At 39.6% G+C, this 19,968-nt stretch overlaps 1 protein-coding gene across 8 annotated transcripts in view; it reads right to left on the reverse strand.

The window, feature by feature from the left end:
* Positions 1-19,968, reverse strand: part of Uimc1 (ubiquitin interaction motif containing 1) — a 72,484-nt gene that overhangs the window by 21,140 nt on the left and 31,376 nt on the right. For all 8 annotated transcript variants that reach the window (NR_121592.1, NM_001293660.1, NM_011307.3 and 5 more), the window contains 3 exons: positions 11,247-11,323; positions 6,956-7,059; positions 1,722-1,875 (listed from right to left, as the gene is read on the reverse strand). Coding sequence is in view for 7 of the 8 variants with exons in the window: in NM_001293660.1 (NP_001280589.1) it covers positions 1,722-1,875; positions 6,956-7,059; positions 11,247-11,323 (335 nt within the window). In the remaining variant the exon portion in view is untranslated. The remainder of the gene's footprint in view (positions 1-1,721; positions 1,876-6,955; positions 7,060-11,246; positions 11,324-19,968) is intronic.

Genomic DNA, 19,968 nt, shown 5'->3' on the forward strand with positions numbered 1-19,968 from the left:
GACTATGCTGACCTGCCCTTCTTCCCAGCCATGCAGCCTGTTTACCTGCTATCTAAATCTCGCCCTGGCTGCCCCTTTTTTCTTCTGTCTCTCTGCCTCGGACTTTCTCCTTCCCTCCCTCTCTCTCTCTGGGCCCAGAAGTCCTGCCTTTTCCTCTCCTGCCCAGCTATTGGCTACTCAGCTCTTTACTTAACCAATAAGATGGTGATGGAGAATAATGTTTACAGAATACTGAGTCAGGAGATGCTTCATAATAATGGCAATGCCAAGGTCCAGACTGCAGCCAGACCTCTGGGTAAAGAAATCAGCATTTGAATACATAATACACAAAAGATCTCCCCAACATTATCAGGTATGGTAGCAGAAGCCCTTACCCACTGGCCATTTTATCTGCCCCGGGATCTCTGACAGTTATGACATAGGTGGTAAGCAAAGAAATCCAGAAGAATACTACTAGTCTATGCAGGATGTTTTTGGGAAGGGCAATCTGAACCTTAGGGTCATGGATGACTAGACTGACAACTCATGGCTTACCACTGTAGCTAAGCCAAGAAGTCCTTTCTGATCATTTTTATGTATAAAATACTCCACATGTATACAATTTCAAATTTAAATACATTTAAGTTATAAAAACCAAGTAGCACAAAGAAGTTTGCAACTTTTCCAATTACCTAAGGCTTGCATGTCATTTATATGTTAGCTCAGGGAGAGCTAGCTATGTTGACACTATTTTGCTAGATGTTAAAAACAGTAAACAGAAAGGCAGAATCCAGATGTTATATCAAGGGGTATGATTAACAAAAATATTTTCTTGGCCAACATCTCACACTGTATAATCTTAGAAAGGTAACACGTTAATTTCAGTGTAACTCAGCAGATACATATAGGACAGAAATATGAATGAGGGATATTTTTAATAGCTGTCTCTAAGTAGAATGTTTGTTGAAATAAACCACCAAGAGATTTATTTTAAATAAAAAATGGACCACTCTAAAACTTAAGCTTCAAGTTCCTTAAGAATCCCAACGTTTATACATGTAAGTTGAAAGAAAAGGTCTACGGCATTGTATTGGCTTTTCAGCTATTCACAGTAAACAGCAAATGGAACATTAAAAGAAAAGGCTTTTTCCCTTTACCTTCTCATGAGGAACTTGGTACTAGATAATAGACCTACTAAGGACAAAGAACACGAATGTACTAGAAAATTAACTAGATATAAACAATAGCAACTTTGAGGAAAGAGTTCCTGAACTGTATTATATGGGATTATAAAAGTACCATGCAAAAAAGTTAGGAGTTATGCTGTCAGCTGGGTATGGTGATTCACACTTTAACCCCAGCATCAGGATGCAGAGGCAGAAGGATCACAGAGTACAAGGCCAGCCTGGTCTACAGAATGAGTTCCAGTCAAGGCTATATAGTAAAACCCTATCTCAAACAAAACAAAAGGGGCTGGCGAGATGGCTCAGCAGGTAAGAGCACTGACTGATCTTCCAAAGGTCCTGAGTTCAAATCCCAGCAACCACATGGTGGCTCACAACCACCCTTAATGAGATCTGATGCCCTCTTCTGGTGTGTCTAAAGACAGCTACAGTGTACTTATATATAATAAATAAATAAATAAATAAATCTTTTTTGAAAAGAAAGAAAGAAAGAAAGAAAGAAACAAACAAACAAACAAACAAACAAACAAACAAAACTAGGCTATCCTGAATTTTTACCTGTTTCCTGCTCCATCAGACCATTGCAGTACATGGCATGCTGTTCAATCTTTGTGGGAGGAAAGTCTTGGTTACACAGTGGGCAGGATACCCGGGTACTAGATGAGACTGCAGGAGGAGGGTTTTCCTTCATACAATCTTCCCTATTAGCAACCTAAAGAGCATGGCAAACAGCAACTGTAAGTGACAACTTTCATTTATGTCTTTTCCTGCAAAGAACAAGACACATTTCATTTACTTTCCAAGAAACAACACCTATCAACTTTTACCAGATTCAAAACCAAGGACTGAAAGCAAAGACTTAAGTATGTAAAGACCTAGAGAAGCCCGTTAGCTAAGGCCGTCAGCTTCCTGAAGCCGCTTAAGGTTTCTCTCTTGCTCCTGTAGTTGCTAGTACCTTGCATACATAGTTTCCAACTATTATTTATTTAGGATATAAGTGAGTTCATTTGTTGTTTGTCCATGCCATATGTGTATACATGTGAAAGTTTGCGAGTCGGCTCTCTCCTTTTCCCTTAAGGAAAGGTCTCTGTTGTTTCTGCCACACTTTGTATTCCAGGGTGGCTGGCCATCTATTGCTGTGATGAACCACCATGACCAAAAGCAACGTGGGCAGAAAAGGGGTTATTTCACTTATAATTCCCTATCATAGTGTATCATCAAAGACAGTCAAGGCAGGAACTCACACAGGGCAGGAACCTGGAGGCAGGAGCTGATGCAGAGGCCATGGAGGGCGCTGCTTACTGTCTTGATCTCATGACTTGCTCAGCCTGCTTTCTTACAGAACCCAGGATCAACAGCCCAGGGTTGGATCCACCCAAAATGAGCTGAGCCCTCCCGCATCAATCATTAATTAAGAAAACACCCTATAGGCTTGCCTATAGCTCAGGCTTCTGGAGGTAGTTTCTTAATTGAGGTTTCCTCCTCTCAAATGACTGTGGCTTGTGTCAGGTGACATGGAACCTGCCAGCTCTCAAGCTTCAGTTCTTCTCCACCCCGCTCCTTGCCATGGGAGTACTGGGGTTGTGCATGTGTATCGCCAGCCTTTAATATGGGTTTCAGGAATCAAACACAGATCATTAAGCTTGTACAGCAAGCATTTTTACCTGCTGAGCCATTTTGCTGGTCTAAACTAATTTTTCTATAGGAAGTCAAGAAATTAAAGTGGGTCTGAAAGTTCTACATGATATTCCAAGGTTAGTCACTAAGTTTCTTACAAATCTAGGTTGTACTATTCAAAGATCTTACAAGGAAATATACTATAATGTGCATGCAAAGCTATTTGAGCAAAGAGAGGGAAGCACACCCCCCCCTCCATTTGCAAGCAGTCTTCAGTTACTGAAGGTTAGTGGTTACCAAGAAGCCACTTGGCATTCTGAAGTTCACTAAGCACAAAAATGTGGTATAAAAGGAATGTCACGCGTGCTCACAAAAACACTATATTTCTTTGTACTCATCTGCTGTTCTATAAAATACAGTGAATGTACCCATAACTATTAATGTATTTAAGAAAAAAAGAGTCTTTCTATTATTGTCTCACTGTGATTGAAATGACTTCTAACAACGTTATACAAAACTTGGAACGTTTCTGAAAATTCTTATCTTAAAAATAAAGACATTTTCCTCAGCACCACTGAAAAGGTCTGTTTAAATATTAACTACCAGCGAGGACTACAAGGCAGGAAGCATGAGCAAAGCGCTTTTATTAGGACTATGCAACTGATCAGATTTAGTCTCTAAGAGCTGTTTCTTTTGTTTTAAAATACCATCCAGGCAAGATGGCTCAGAGGGTAAGGATATTTAACACCGACTCTGCTGACCTGAGTTCAATCCCTAGAATCTACATGGATGGAAAAAGACCTATCCCCTGCAAGACAAAACAACAACAACAAAAAATCTATCTCCTGCAAATTGTCTTCTAACTTACACACACACACACACAAACACACAAAAACATACGTATAAAATAAATAAGTGAAATACCACACAATGAGATATCAAAAGTGGTACTCAAGACACAGAATTATAACCCTTTGTAGGTATGTTCAATATGTGACGCTCAGGGCACATCCCAGGAGAGCAGTGAACTCCGTCTACTCTATTTATAGATGACAATATCATGCCACTACGCAAGAAAACTGAAAATCTTTTTTTTTTTGGGGGGGGGGGGTGACGGGGGAGATTTTGTTTGTTTGTGTTTCAAGACAGGGTTTCTTTGTTGAGTCTTGGCTGTCCTGGAACTCAACTCTGTAGACCAGGCTGGCTTCATACTCAGAGGTCCACCTGCCTCTGCCTCCCAAGTGCTTCTATATGACTCTTAATTCACATAAAAACTTACTAAACTATTGGTTTGTCTTGAAACAACTTCTCCTAACTCACCTGGAAATGGTATCTATGTGATAATACACCTAAAGAAAATTCTCAGATACAATAAAGAAAATATTATTCCACTATTTACAAAGGAAATTGACTACTGTAAGAAATCAAATTAGGGGCTGGAGTGATGGCTCAGCGGTTAAGAGCACTGACTGCTCTTCCAGAGGTCCTGAGTTCAAATCCCAGCAACCACATGGTGGCTCCTAACCATCTGTAATGGGATCTAATACCCTCTTCTGGTATGTCTGAAGACAGCGACAGTGTACTCACAGACATGAAATAAATAAATAAATCTTTATTAAATCAAATTAAGAGAGACTGTAGTTATAAGGAGGATGCTCTCCACAAGTCAGTACTACCAAGCAGCTATCCCCCATTAACAAGCTAATATCACTGAACAGTCATAAAACTTTCAAAGCAGAAAAACTATTGCTTTATATACACTTCTACTTGTGCTAAACCAGTTACATGTTTTATACTCTGCCTAATTTAATATTTTAAGAAACATGGTTTTTAAAAATGTATTTGGGGGGTTGGTAAGATGGCTCAGTGGTTAAGAGCACTGACTGCTCTTCCAGAGGTCCTGAGTTCAAATCCCAGCAACCACATAGTGGCTCACAACCATCTGTAATGAGATCTGACACCCTTTTCTGGAGTGTCTGAAGACAGCTACAGTGTACTTACATATAATAAATAAATAAATCTTTTTTAAAAAATGTATTTAGGGAGCCAGGCAGTGATGGCACACACCTTACATGCAGCACTCAGGAAGCAGAGGCAGCAGATCTCTAAGTTTGAGGCTAGCCTGGTCTGCAGAGTGAGTTCCAAGACAGTCAAGGCTACACAGAGAAAGCCTGTCTCATAAAATGAAAGCAAACAAAACTGTTTCAAACTGCAAGGTATAATACATTGCTTTTTTAATCCCAGCACTCAGGAGACAGAGGCAGGTAGATTACAGTAATCATGGCCACACTTCAACTTCTTATAAAGGAAACTTCCAAGATTAGAGGCATACATAGGCATGAACAGTAACAGTGAAAAGGTCTCATTTGATATGCAACAATGCAGACATGCACATTATAAATTCTAAATAGGGTTTATGTTCTTTGGCCCAAAGAAGAGTTTCTTTTGTGATTACGGATGGGTATGAAAGCAGCCTTGATAACTAAAGGCTTGTAGGGCTTCACTGTATGTGAGGATAACTATACTACTAATACTCTGTTCTTCATGTATACTCAGTAGATATGCACCAGAAACTAATTTTTCCTCCACTACCATTAAGAAATCCCAGTCTATTACACACCAGGCTCCAAGGAATTTATATATGATTCATGAAAGCAGAGGTTCTACCAATTACCTGCAGTGCAAAGACTAAGAAAGGATCTAACACCTACTGTGAAAGTTGTTTCCAAATATCCCTTTACTGTATAAAAAAGAATGAGACATTCTTTCAGGACCATAAACATAAATATAAGCAAAAATTTTACTTCTATAGAAAAAGTTATTCAATCCTCCCTCAAACTGCTTTTTACAGCAACAGAATTACTGGAAAATTACTTAGTCAAATCCAACATGAAAAATACACAGTAAAGGACCCAGAGAGATGGCTAAGTGGGTAAAGTTCTTTCTACTCAAGTATGAGGACCTGAGTTTAACTCCTCAGCAATCATAGATAAGCTAGTAGTGTACACTCCTGCACTAGGGGGACAGGCAGGGCAGCAGAGATGGAAAGGACCCATCTCTGGGTCCTTTTGGGTTTTGTTGGCTAGCCAGTTTAGCCAAAATAGTGAGCTCCAGATTCAGTGAGAGACAGATTCTGTCTCAAAAGTAAGGAGGAGACTGACTGAGAAAGATAACATGGAATACACACACACACACACACACACACACACACACACACACACACTCTAAAAATTTTTGTCTCAAAAAGAAAGAAAGAAAAGAAAAGAGAAGAGAAGAGAAGAGAAGAGAAGAGAAGAGAAGAGAAGAGAAGAGAAGAGAAGAGAAGAGAAGAGAAAAGGTTTTCAGTTTCTCTGTATAGTCCTAGCTGTCCTGGAACTCACTATGTTAACCAGACTAACCTCGAACTCAGATGCATCTGTCTCTGCCTCTGCCTCTGCCTCTGCCTCTGCCTCTGCCTCTGCCTCTGCCTCTGCCTCTCTAGGGCTAGGATTAATGGGCTCCTAGATCACTCTAATAATCTCAGCGTTATGTTTATGGAAAAGCCTGTGTGGTCAGGGATGGTTAATGATGCAAACATAGATTCATTTATTTGTCTTCCCTTTGTTTTTCTGATAACATTTATAAATTAATGTTGTAAAATGTTTGTTATATAGTGATTTCCCCATTGTTCATTTCTGCTACTTATCTGTATGTAATGGAAAATGTCATTAGATTTAGACACAAATTTATGTTCAGGTTCTAGTTCCATCATTAATAGTAATACACAATAACAAATAACATAAACATTCTAAATCTTTCTTTTCCCATCTCTAACAGAAATAATTAAAGTTCTCAAGAAATGGGAAGTGTCCTGTCTTGGGGGTGCAGACACTGAATCCCAGCACTCAGGAATCAGAGACAAGTGAATCTCTTTAAGTTCGAGGCCAGCCTGGTCTACATAGTAAGTTCTAGGACAACCTGGGCTATGTAGAGAAACCCTGTTTCAAAAAACAAAAATAAATAAACAAAAGAAATGGTGATATTTTTATAAGCAGTGTTAAACTGATAATTTATAAAAATTTCTGGGATAAGTGGCCCTAAAGTTAAAACCCTGTAACACCAAGAGCTTCTGTATCATACAGCAGAACAACAGCATAAACAAATGAGCGAGAGAACTGATAGAAAAGAGTATTCACCTGCTTATCGCCCACTGCCATCCTTACTTCAATGGGGAGCTCTCTGCTATCTGGAGAGTCTTCTCTATTGAGGTCAAGGGGTTCAAGGAAACTTAACTGTGTCTCTGTAATTAAAGAAGAAAAGGAAATACCAATAATTTTCATTTTGCATCTTGCACTCTAAAGTTTAGAGTATGATAATACCTCACTGACAATACAGACCTAGTTTGTTTCCTCTTGAAGCTTTACTGTGACATAATTTACTTATAACAGAATTCACCATTTTTTTTAGCTTGTAATTTGATGGCTTTTGACTAATTTATACTATGGAACTACCATCCAATACAGAAAATATGTTTCCAACATCCCATTAAAATCCTCCTGTGCCCTTTGAAGTCAATTATACAAACCTACTGTATGCTCTTGCCATTTTGTCTTTCCTAGAATATCATCTAAATGGAAACAGCCAGATATAGAAGCACATAGTGTAATTCTAGCTATTCAGGAGGCTGAAACAGAATTCAAGTTCAAACCTGGGACAAGGCAGTACAACTTGTCTTTTAAAAATGTAAAACTCACAGTATATAGTCTTTAGTGCCATCTACTACTTAGTACCATGTCACTAAGAGGCAGCCATGCTGTCAGATGTATCAATGGTCCATCCCTTTTTTCTGGTACTACTCTATTGAGTGAATATATCACAGTTTATCTATCTACCAGTTCATCTACTTGGTTTATTTCATGGTAGTCCTAGTTTCAAAATCTACTGATTTTGACAGAAACCAAAAAATTGCCTATATTAGCTCTAAAGTTAAAGGGATAAATAGGAAAAACATAAAGTAGGGCAAAAAATTAAGAATAAGCATTCATTACAAAGATATGCTATGGGGCTGGAGAGATGACTCAGAGGTTAAGAGCACTGACTGCTCTTCCAGAGGTCCTGAATTCAATTCCCAGCAACCACATGGTGGCCCACAACCATCGGTAATGGGATCTGATGCCCTCTTCTAGTGTGTATGAAGACAGCAACAGTGTACTCACATATATAAAATAAATCTAAAAAAGAAAAACAATAAACAAAAATTTTAAAAAACACATGCCATTCTTTAATAAGTACTGTCTATTAGTTCAACAAATATTAATGGAATAACAAGTCCCAGGCATTGTAGTACCTACTACTAACTCAAACATACAGTGTAGATCAGGAGCAGCAAACTATTGATACCTTCTGCGCCCAATCTGGCTAGCTGCCTGGTTCTGTAAATAAGGCCTTATTGGAACAAAGCTATACTCATTCATCTATATACTGTCCATGGCTACTTTTGTAGTAAAACAGAGATGAGTAGTTTTTACAAAATATCTAGCCTAAAGAGCCTAAAATATTTACTAATCTTAAAGAAAAAAAGTTGGTGATTTAATAAAAAAAGTTTTTTTAAGTTTGCTAACTAGAAGTTCTAGGCACTCATCAATATAACAAGCGAATAATAATTAAATTTTAAATGACAACAAATCTGGTAAAGAAATGTTATAAACTCAGTGCCTACATCCCATCTGAATGAAGGATGGCATCATACTACCAGTGATGGTAACAGGAAGTGGGAGGCCTTTGGTCATTAAGAATGAAGAAATAAAAAGATGAGATGAGCACCTTTATATCAGAACACTAGAGAGGGCTCTCACGGTTTCAGATGAAGGTCTAACTATGAAAGCACTTAAGAGCCCTGGTGCCTCAGAAACAATACTGGTAGCATGCTGTGACAGTTAACCTTGATTGTCAATTTGACTGAATTAAAAATCCTAGAGATTCAAAGGCACAGGTGAGTGTGTCTGTGACAGCATTTCCACAGATAATATGACCATGAAGGCTCTGCTCCAATGAATGGGGTAATCTATTGGAGATTCACAATGACGGCTTTATCGGGTGATAGAGGGAAGATGAGAAGCCTGACTGAAAACCATTGGCCACTAATCTTATGTCCTTAGGGAAGTATCGTGTTCAAATCTCTCTGTTATTTATCTTCACTGCTCTGTACAGCATGAGGGAAAGGAGCATCTCTGCCACACGTGTCCACCAGGATTATGTCCTGCTGCAGTGCAGGAAAAGAAGCGACTACTGACTAAAGCCCCAGAAACTGTGAGTCAAAATAAATGCTGAGGATGTAGAGATGGCTTAGTAATTAGGAGCACTGGTTGCGCTTCTTGAGAACCTGGATTTAATTCCCAGCATCCATGTCACAACTATTTGTGAACAACAGTTCCAGGGGATCCAGTGCCCTCCTCTGGCCTCCATGGGAACTGCAAGCAGAACACCCTGTATATGAACAAACAGTGCTAGCTAATGAGAGAGGGGAAAGTGAGCCCTTCCTAACTAAGGTTAGGTAATGTTTATGATCATGACTTCCTATCATTAGCTTACAGACTAAATTCAATGCTCAGCTGACCTAAACCCCTTCCATGTGAATGCTGGGATTCAAACCTGGGTTCTCTGCAAGAGTAGAGATAAGTACTACAAGCGGTGTCTCCAGACCCTAGGACTTTCTTTTACTTTTTAATTAGCATATAAAACAATGGCTTTCATGGTCATATTTCATACATACCTATTTTTATGACTCTCCTCCCTCACTCCCTTCCCATCCCCCTCCTCCCCTCCTCACACCCTTCCTTCCCCGGGTAGTCCTCTTTGCCTTTCAGGTCATGGGTATTCTATTACCTTATTTTTCCTTAGAAAGTCCTTTTGCCCTTCCATGGCCCCCTTTTTAGTTTTATCTCTTATCCCACACCCCTTACACAGTGCATGTAAAAATTAAAATCTATTCACTAAGACTTTCATGATCATTGTCTTTGCGGGTTTTTCCTGAAAGATGCCACAACGACATCATATGCCACCATCTCAAGCAGGTAGATTGACTTCCCAGCAGGATGGCAAAACTCATCAGTTCTACACAAAGAAAGGGACAATGTTTTCTTTTTACAAAGACAGCACCACATTCTTAAGTGCCCTTGCCAAAATCAGAGTGCTTTGGTAATGGAGTCTTTTAGTAGGTATCATCAGGCAGTAATCCAAATACATCTCAAATGTATTAAGAAACCACTTTGATTAAAAACCAACATTATTTATATTCTTAAAACAATAAAAACCTTTTTTGACAGGCTGCCAAGTGTTTTAAAGTATTTATAGGATTCTTCCTAGAGTACATGTTAACTAAATTTTAGCTTTTGTGGAAAAAAATTAAAATAGGAAAACTATGAATACTCTGACAGGCTATATATGTTCTAAATGAAACCCAAATATGACTTGAGGTAGCATTTGTACAGTACTTATCTTCCAGTGAGTTTAAGTCCAGTAAGTATTTCCTTTAACCTCACATGAATGACATTCCTGATAAATACAATGGGATCTTCTTTTAAAAACAAAAGAAAGATAAACTGAAACAAATATCTAAGAGAATAAAAGTGGTTCATTTAGCAAAATAATTCTTCAAATTATACAATGACTCATCAAAGGGTTCCCTTATACAGTGGCTCTCTTAGTTCATTTTACATTGTTCTATAGACAGAAGTCCATCCAAATGAAATTCTCAATTAGTATGCCTTATGCCTAATCAAGGTATACACTTCCATCTTTATAATTACAAACTAAAGCACTTAACCAGGTCTTGTCCATGATTAAAACTATCGCCGGGCGTGGTGGTGCACGCCTTTAATCCCACCGCTTGGGAGGCAGAGGCAGGCGGATTTCTGAGTTCGAGGCCAGCCTGGTCTACAGAGTGAGTTCCAGGACAGCCAGGACTACACAGAGAAACCCTGTCACAAAACAAAACAAAACAAAACAAAACAAAACAAAACAAAACTATCCCAATCACAGAACTGCACAAAAATTCAGTTCCCAAACTCATAATAACTCATATCAAAACTGACTAGTAAAGGGCAATGCTTAATAATGAAGGTGACCTGAGAACAGCCCAACGTTTTGAAAATACATAAACATTTCACAAGTCCCCTTGGGTCTGAATTCACTGTTAAGCAAAGATTATTCTTGACTTTTTGTTGCTTCTTCAGATCACATAGTAGACAAGCAAGCAAAGAGTCATATTAATTTCAAAACCAAATCACTCCTAAGCAGAAAATAAGGTTGATAATCAGAACCTGTGTCCACTAGAAACAAGTGTATGAGCGTGAATGTAATGATAAACACATACACACATAAATCATAAATAACTCGTCTCAGAATAGTTTCAATAGTCAGAAACTTAACAGGAATAAAAAGGTAGATGAGTAATATCAGAATTCAGTCAAGCCATGGGGCACTCACCAGGGCAAACAGTGGTTTCTTCTGCAGAACTTTCCGGCATAAGAACTAAACTTCTCTTACTGGTCAAAGCTGCAATGCTGAAAACAGAATCAAATGACAAGTAAACTCCTCATAGAATAAAGCAGAGCACAGGCCACAAGCAATGGTTCTTTAAATATCTGCAAGTAAACAGATATGTTCTGTACAGTGTCACAGGCAGAAAGCAAAGCACCCATAGCGCACGGAGCCAGGTAGAGGGAAAATAAGCATGCTTTCAACTTTGGGTCCAGTGAGATCCATAAATGAAACAAAGCTCCCTTTTGTTGTCTTCACAACAGAAGGTTAAAGGGTAAGGAGTACCAGTAACTATCAGAGAAGACCAAAATTATACTACAGTATAAAACTGTCGAAGGTGTTTTGCAGTCTGGCTACCAGTTACAGCATTGTGAAGGGAGGAGACACATAAACGCAGAAAGCATGGAGAGTCTCCTGACAGCACAGTACTTTCTCCTCAGGTTACAGTTAAAGTTTCTCTTTATCCTGAGATACAGCTTTCCAAGCAACAAAAATAAAATAAAATCCCAAACTATCCTACAGCAAAAATCTGCCCACACAAGTTGAGTATCTCTTCTGGGAAAACCTTAATTATGAATGACTTCCTTATCCAACCTTCTGGTTTTTCCTGCCTGTTTGTTCATGGAGTGTGATCTCTGCCTGACACCAGAACACATGGCTGAGAGATCTGAGAATCTGAAATAGCCCCCTCATGCTTCACAGAGTTTTACGATTAGTTTGATCAAGTATGCAAGAAGACACTTAAAAACACAAATCCTCACATCAACCAAGAGCCACAGAAAAGAGAGACTAGCCACCACTGAGACTCATGATAAATAACTAAACCATGACAGGAAACCACAAGTGATTTCTCCTTCTAAATAAAACATTTCAGAACATTTGTTATAAACCTAAGCTAGACACAGTTTACACTGCATGTAACATTAGGACTCTATTCAAAAAGTCTATCACAAGACAATTTGCTGACATTTATAAAATGGGCTAATCAATTTGAAGTCAAACCACATTGTATGTGATTTCAACTCTCTCTTGGTGACAAAGTGTGTAATCATTTATTAAAACCTACATCTGCTCTGCACAGGCTCACCAAAATAAAACAGAGAGGCCTACAGAGAGCACAAGGCCAACTCCAGTTTAGAACATTTCCAAAAGTATCTTAACAGCAAAAGAATCAAACTATCATCATACTCTTCAGCATAGGGACAGACACCTAATACTATCCACCGAAAGTTTAATAAAGACCACTACCTAAATTCCAGCAATGGTAACTGGGCCTTAAACTCCATATGAGAGATGACAGACACTCGATACAAAGATCAGCTCCTGAGAAATCCTCCAAACTCAACTGTCAGACAAAAGGGAAAAGTGGCTAGAAACCTGACCCAGCTAATAACCAATTAGCCATTCTCTATTATTAAAGAAGAATGATTTGGAAGATAAACTCCAACTAATCAAGAATGAAAAAAGTAGGCTGGAGAGATGGCTCAGCAGTTAGGAGCACTGACTGCTCTTCTGAAGGTCCTGAGTTCAAATCCCAGCAACCACATGGTGGCTCACAACCATCTGTAATGAGATCTGATGCTCTCTTCTGGGGTGTCTGAAGACAGCTACAGTGTACTTACATATAATAAATCTTTTTTTAAAAAATGAAAGAAATATGCAAATATAGTATCGGATAAGACTAACCAGACACAATGGTAAGAGTATTGAGTAAAGGTGGTACAGAATTTCTGTGGCCTGAATAATACACAAGCTTAAGAAGTAAGATTTACAAGGCTGGAGAGATAGCTCAGCAGTTACGAGCATTGGTTGCTCTTCAAAAGGACCTGAGTTCAATTTCCAGTAATCACTCTATCTGTAGTGCAGCTCACAACTATCTGTAATACCAGCTTGTGGGGATCTGATGCATATAAATACCAATGCATATAAAATAAAAATAAAGAAATCATTAAAAAAAAAGAAAGAAGATTTGGAAATGCACATAGTAATTACACAGTAAGTGCATAAGCAGACGGTAATATGGCTGCCTCGTGGGAGCCAGTAAAGGAGACCATCAGAATAAGGAAAATCAGACTGCCAAAAAAGATAGAGGGAAAAGCTTTGAAAATCTAACAGGAAGTGAAAGCATACTGGAGTAGAGCAAGAACAAAGGCACCACACACACATCAAGCTGAGCACATTAGCTACACAGGTCCTCAGCACACAGAAGAAACTCAGCAGCCACTTCAAAATGCAAGCCAGATAAAAGCAAGGCAGGTCTACCCCTAGGATAAGTCCCAGTCCTTACAAGCCTCAAATCCAGTTTGAGATTTCCATGAGGCAGTGATTACTCCAGTAGACAGATCTATAGTAGAGACAAATCTCATTTGTGTTATACCATATGGCTTAGAATGCAATGGCCAGGCACCATTTTGGAGGTCAGGGGGATTCTATTGTTAAAAACTGAGTCTGGAGAGGTGGCTCAATGGTTAAGAGCACTGATGTTCCTCCTAAGAACCCGGTTCAATCCTCAGCACCCACATGGCAGCTGCAAATGTCTGGGAATCTGATGTGTTCTTCTGACATCCAAGGGTACCAGACACAAATTTACATGCAGCTACAATACCCATACACATAAAAATAAATAAAAATTTAAAAAACAAAAGACAGAACTACACTGGGGTCTGAGGTATGGAACATCTACAAGATAGGATGCCTCAATATGATCTGCCACTAATCTTTAGTCAGGGAAGCCTCTTAAAAGCAGTTGTGGACAGCAGCAGGGCTGGACTCTAGCCAAAGGGTACAGGCAACATGAGACTGGCTTAGATTGGATCATGTTTAAGGAAAGACAACCCATCCATGCTCAGTGGTCGGGAACAGATCTCATCAACAAGAGCTATGCTGGAGTTTAATAGCTCTGAGCCTTAGGCCAGTAAGCAGATCAAACTTTACAATCACCTACCTAAATTCATTACTGTTAAGCCCAAGAACTCTCAAGTACCTGGGGTGTAATGAGAGACAAAAAGGCATCTCTCCAGTAGGGTGATTAATATACAGGGGGCCTTGAAAATACCAAGGCAGGCCTTTTGCCTGTACCAATCTCAGTGCTGATATGATTTCCACACTTCCAACCCACTCGGGAGGCACTCCTTAGATAAACAGCCACTCAAGAAGATACAATATAGGCAGGCTAAAGAGGATGTGAAACTCTGTCCAGCCCACAGAATGCAAAGCTAAGTGTATCTAACAAACCCTGACATGCAAAGAAAGAAAATGGTTGTGAAGAGCGCTCTGGAAGATAGCAATACAGACTCTGTAACAACATGAACCAAAGGAAAGCCACACCAACAGTTCACAGTCCAACCAACCCTCCTCCTGACTCCACAGGCATTATTCAAGGACCCAGAAAGAAGCTTCGGCAACAGCTCACCTTTCCCTCTCTCTGTAGTTATGTTGTTCTGTGCTTAGGTGTGACTTTTCTCCCCTACATGTTTAAAGGGACTTTACGTTTCTCATTTGTATTACTTGTGTGCATGTGTACATGCAAAGGCATAGAGATCAGAGGACAATTTTTTTCAAGTTAGAACTCTCTTTCCACCACATCGTCTGGGGAGCAGATCAGGTCATCAAGCTTGGGGAACAAGCACCTTTAGCCCTATTATCCAGGATTTTTCTTGTTTTATTTTGCTTTTTGAGATAGGATCTCTCTATGTAGGCCTAGATGTCCTAAAACTCACTATGTAGACCAGGCTGGACTCAAACTCACCAAAATCCTTCTGATTCTGTCACCCTAATAAAGTATTTTTTTTTGGAGGTGTGGGGGGTGGAATGGGTAGAAGATATTGTAGATATTTTTAAATGTTTTTACTTGTTATTTCTCTTCAAACATTTATCTAATTTTGTTTACCTTTTTTTTTTTTTTTTCCGTTTAGGGAAAACCTTTTCCCTAGTTTCTTTTCTTAAGACAGGCTTAGCGGTTAAGAACACTGACTGCTCTTCCCGAGGTCCTGAGTTCAAATCCCAGCAACCACATGGTGGCTCACAACCATCTGTAATAGGATCCAATTCCCATTTCTGGGGTATCTGAAGACAGCAACAGTGTACACCTATAGATAAAATAAAATGGTCTTTAAAAGATTAAGAAAAAAAGACTTAGTTAAAAAAAAAAAAAAAAAGCTGGGTGTGGTGGCGCACGCCTTTGATCCCAGCACTTGGGAGGCAGAGAATTTCTGAGTTCGAGGCCAGCCTGGTTTACAGAGTGAGTTCCAGGACAGCCAGGGCTACACAGAGAAACCCTGTCTTGAAAAATCAAAAAGAAAAAAAAAAAAAAAGACAAGCGCTCATTGTGCAGCTCTAACTACGGTGAACTCATTCTATTAGAGCAGGCCGGCCTCCTGGGAAGAGCTGGGATTAAAGATCTGCACCAGCAGGGCTCAGCTTTGTTTTCACTCTTTCCCCCAATGATTCCTTCTTTCCCCCTCTTTATGTCTTGAGTTTATCTTACTGACTTTTTAATGCTCTTATATTTTTATGCTTTTATTCCCCATCCTACATTTATTAAATTTTGCTCTTGAACTTTTCTGTTTAGTGATGCTTTCTTACTTTCCAGCTCTTGTCTCTCCCCTTCCCCCCAATTTTTTTCTATTTCTATTCCTTTTTATAATTTATTCATTTTATGTATATGAGTACAGTGCCACTGTCTTCAGACACACCAGAAGAGGGCATCAAATGCCCATTACAGATGGTTGTGAGCCACCATGTGGTTGCTGGGAATGAACTCAGGACCTCTGGAAGAGCAGTCAGGACTCTTAACTGCTGAGCTATCTCTCTAGCCCCTTCTTACTTCGTTTCTTCTTCTTTTCATCTATTTGACTTTGCCCCCCACTTTCCTCCCCTTCTCCAGTCTCCTTTTCTCTCACTCATTTGCTATTTCCACACCTTCTTTAAAGAGTGCTTAACTTCATACCACATTCTACAGCAGAATGGTACTTTCAGTTATATGGTTATTGGTGACTATATATTAACGAGCTGTAATTGATTTTGTGCATTTCTATCTAATACAGTTTGATATTCTTGCTGCTATAGCAGTGTCTCCTCCCGAGTGCACACTTTCAAGACTGGGCTGCTAAGTAAGAAGATCCATCTCCATAACCCCGAAGAGCTTGCCGGGCCAACACACACATAAGTCCCGACAATGAAATGCAAGAAACACACAGCCAGGACAGCACAATCCTCTCAAAGACCATAATCCTCAACTATGGAACTTAAGAACACCAAGATAAGTAAAATGTGCATGAAGCTTTCAAATATTGTCTGGTAAAAATGACTTATGATCTAACATGGCATACAAACATAGAAGAAAATTTCAGAAAGGAAATTGATTTTTTTTTTTTGAAAGGAAGAGAGGGAGCAAAGGAAAAAATAAGAAGCAAGGGAGAAGCCAGGCGTGGTGGTGCACACCTTTAATCCCAGCACTCGGGAGGCAGAGGCAGGCGGATTTCTGAGTTCGAGGTCAGCCTGGTCTACAAAGTGAGTTCCAGGACAGCCAGGGCTACACAGAGAAACCCTGTCTCCAAAAAAAAACCAAAAAAAAAAAAGAAGGGAGAAAGGGAAAGGAAGAAAAGTGAGGGAAGGAAGAAGGGAAGAAGAGAGGGAAGAAGGAAGGAAGGAATTGAAAAGTTCAATGGACAAAAATCCAAGTAGAAGTGCTGGGGAGATGGCTGAGGAGTTAGGGGCACTTACTGCTCCTTCAGAGCACTGGGTTGAGGTCTCAGCATCCACACAGCTGGAGACCATCACAGTTTCAGAGCATCGCAGGCAGACACACATACAACAAAATAACTACTGTTTTAAGTCAAGTGGAGAGCACCGCCAATAGACTTGACTAAGCAGAAGAAAGAGTATCCAGGATGGAGGACAAGTGAGTCAAATACGACATTCAATTACTAGTGAGGAACAAAAATAAATGAGCATTTCCACAGCATCTAAGACTTCTGGAATAACCAGACAAGGTGGGCTAAACCTTTAGTCTCAGCACTAAGGAGACAGAGGCAAGTGGATCTCTGTGAATATGAAGCCAGCCTGCTCTACAGTGAGTTTCAGGAGGGCCAGAGATACATGGTGAAGTAAGACCCTGTCTCAAAAAACAATCCATAGGACAAAAGACACAGATACTATGAACACTAAAAGTATAAACTATTCAATGAAACTACAGCAGAAAATTTCTCAAACCTTTTCAAAGAAATAGGTATTCTGTTTGAAGCAAGAGGCATCTGTAACATAGACATGTTCAGAGAAAAAGCTCTGTATAACATGTTGTAGTCATGAAATCAAACATACAATGCAGGACTGAGGAAACAGCTCACACATTAAAGAGCTTGGCACACAAGTCTAAGAACCAGAGTTCAGATCTACAGAAACCCACTTAAATGCTCCCGGGTGTGGGAGTGACCATAATTCCAGTCTCATAAGGTAGAAACAGGAGACCCTCAGAGCTAGCTGGCTAGCAAGACAAACCGCCACACTGGCAAGCTCTGGGTTGAACTGAGACATTCTGCCTCAGTGAGCATCTTTCTAGATTACTCTCCTAAGACCAGGCTGGCTCCTAAGAGTAATCTAGAAAGAAACTATACATCGTCCTGGGCTTCCACATGCACACCCCACACACATGCAAAGCATGAATATATACACACATGAAAAAAATACAAAGCAAAGAAACAATATTCAAAACAGTAAAGGAAAAACAGCAACTCACTTACAAAAGCAAAAGCATCAGAACAATATCAGTCTCTCATTAGAGCTGTTCAAGCCAAGGGACATGGAAAGATGTAGTTTAAGGACTGAAATAGCTGACACTCAGGATGTTATATCCAGAAAAGGTATCTTCTAAAACTGAATATAAATAAATAAAATTGAAGAAAAATAATAGCATTTCAAGAAAAGTACAAACTGAGGCAGTGCGTGACCATCACGTGGGCACACAGAAGATATTAAATGAATAATATGCACAAAGGAAGAAGAAAAGCAGTCTCAACTACAAGAGCACAGGAAAGAATTAATTTTAGGAGAGAAATGACTAAAATGCAGAAGTTCAAGGAAAAACCCATCATACCCAACATTGTAAACCAGTGAACTGAAGATACTAATAAGGAAGCAAGAACAAACAGCCACCCAACCAACCACAAACCACAAAATCATAGGAATTAATAAATATCTCACTATAATAACTTTAAATATAAGATGGGTTTTGATTCACCAATAAAGAAACACAGACTGTCTGACTTATTTCAAAGTTCTGTTGTAGTTTCCAGGAAAAGTCAAGAGATGGAAAACTCCATCAGTCAGAAACCACACAAGGCTGGTAGAGCCATTCTGATGTATGATAAAGTAGATTTCAAACCGAAACTAGTCAGAAGACATAAAATGTCACTACATATTAAAAGGGAACAATTTACTGAGTATGGTGGTGTATGCCTTTCATCCCAGCTCTTGGGAGGCAGAGGAAGGTGGATTTCTGTGAGTTTAAGGCTAGCCTGGTCTATACAGAGTACCAAGACAGCCAGAGGTATGTAGAGAGACCCTGTCTCAAAGAAAAAAGAAAAAAGAAAAAGAGAAGGCAAGGCAAGGCAAGGGGGAAGGGGGAAGGGGGAAGGGGAAGGGAAAGGGAAGGGAAAGGGAAGGGAAAGGGAAGGGAAAGGGAAGGGAAAGGGAAAGGGAAGGGAAAGGGAAGGGAAAGGGAAGGGAAAGGGAAGGGAAAGGGAAGGGAAAGGGAAGGGAAAGGGAAGGGAAAGGGAAGGGAAAGGGAAGGGAAAGGGAAGGGAAAGGGAAGGGAAAGGGAAGGGAAAGGGAAGGGAAAGGGAAGGGAAAGGGAAGGGAAAGGGAAGGGAAAGGGAAGGGAAAGGGAAAGGAAAGGGAAAGGAAAGGAAAGGGAAAGGAAAGGAAAGGGAAAGGAAAGGAAAGGAAAGGAAAGGAAAGGAAAGGAAAGGAAAGGAAAGGAAAGGAAAGGAAGACACCTTTCAGTTCTATCTCGCTCCAGCCAGAACAGAATGGCTACCAAGAAAGCAAATAACAAATGCTGGTACGGACGCGGGGAGGGTTAAATGTTATAGCCACTATTGGTATAGAGGTTCCATGACAGACAGACAGACAGATGAAAAGGGTGGGAAGAAATAAGGGAGGGAGAGAAAAGAGACAGAGAGAAGGATAGAGACAGAGAAGAGAATTGCCATACAATCCAACTACATTATACCATACCACACCTGGGTATGCATCTGAAGAACTGTAAGTTCGCATACCACAGATATACTTGCATATCCGTGTTTAAAGTCACACTATTCACAATAACCAAGAAATGCAATCAGCCTAGGTTTCCATCAGTGAATGGATAAACAAGGTTCATATATACAATGAAATTCTATACAGCTATAAAAAAATGAAATCATAACATTTGCAGGAAAAAAATGGATGCAAGATCACAAACAAATTAAGCCAGATTCAGAAAAATAAAGACCACATACCATGTTCTCCTATGTAAAACCTAGATTTATATACACTGTAATAAATACATGTTAATGTATATTTGTAGATCATGAACCAAGTAAGGGGATTATGAGAGAAGGAAGAGACCTTATGAGACGGAAGAACACAGGCAGACAGGTAGATCTCTGTGAGTTCAAGGTCAGGCTGG

This window comes from Mus musculus, chromosome 13 (assembly GCF_000001635.26).
Source record: "Mus musculus strain C57BL/6J chromosome 13, GRCm38.p6 C57BL/6J".
In the NCBI taxonomy this organism is placed as follows: Eukaryota; Metazoa; Chordata; class Mammalia; order Rodentia; family Muridae; genus Mus; species Mus musculus.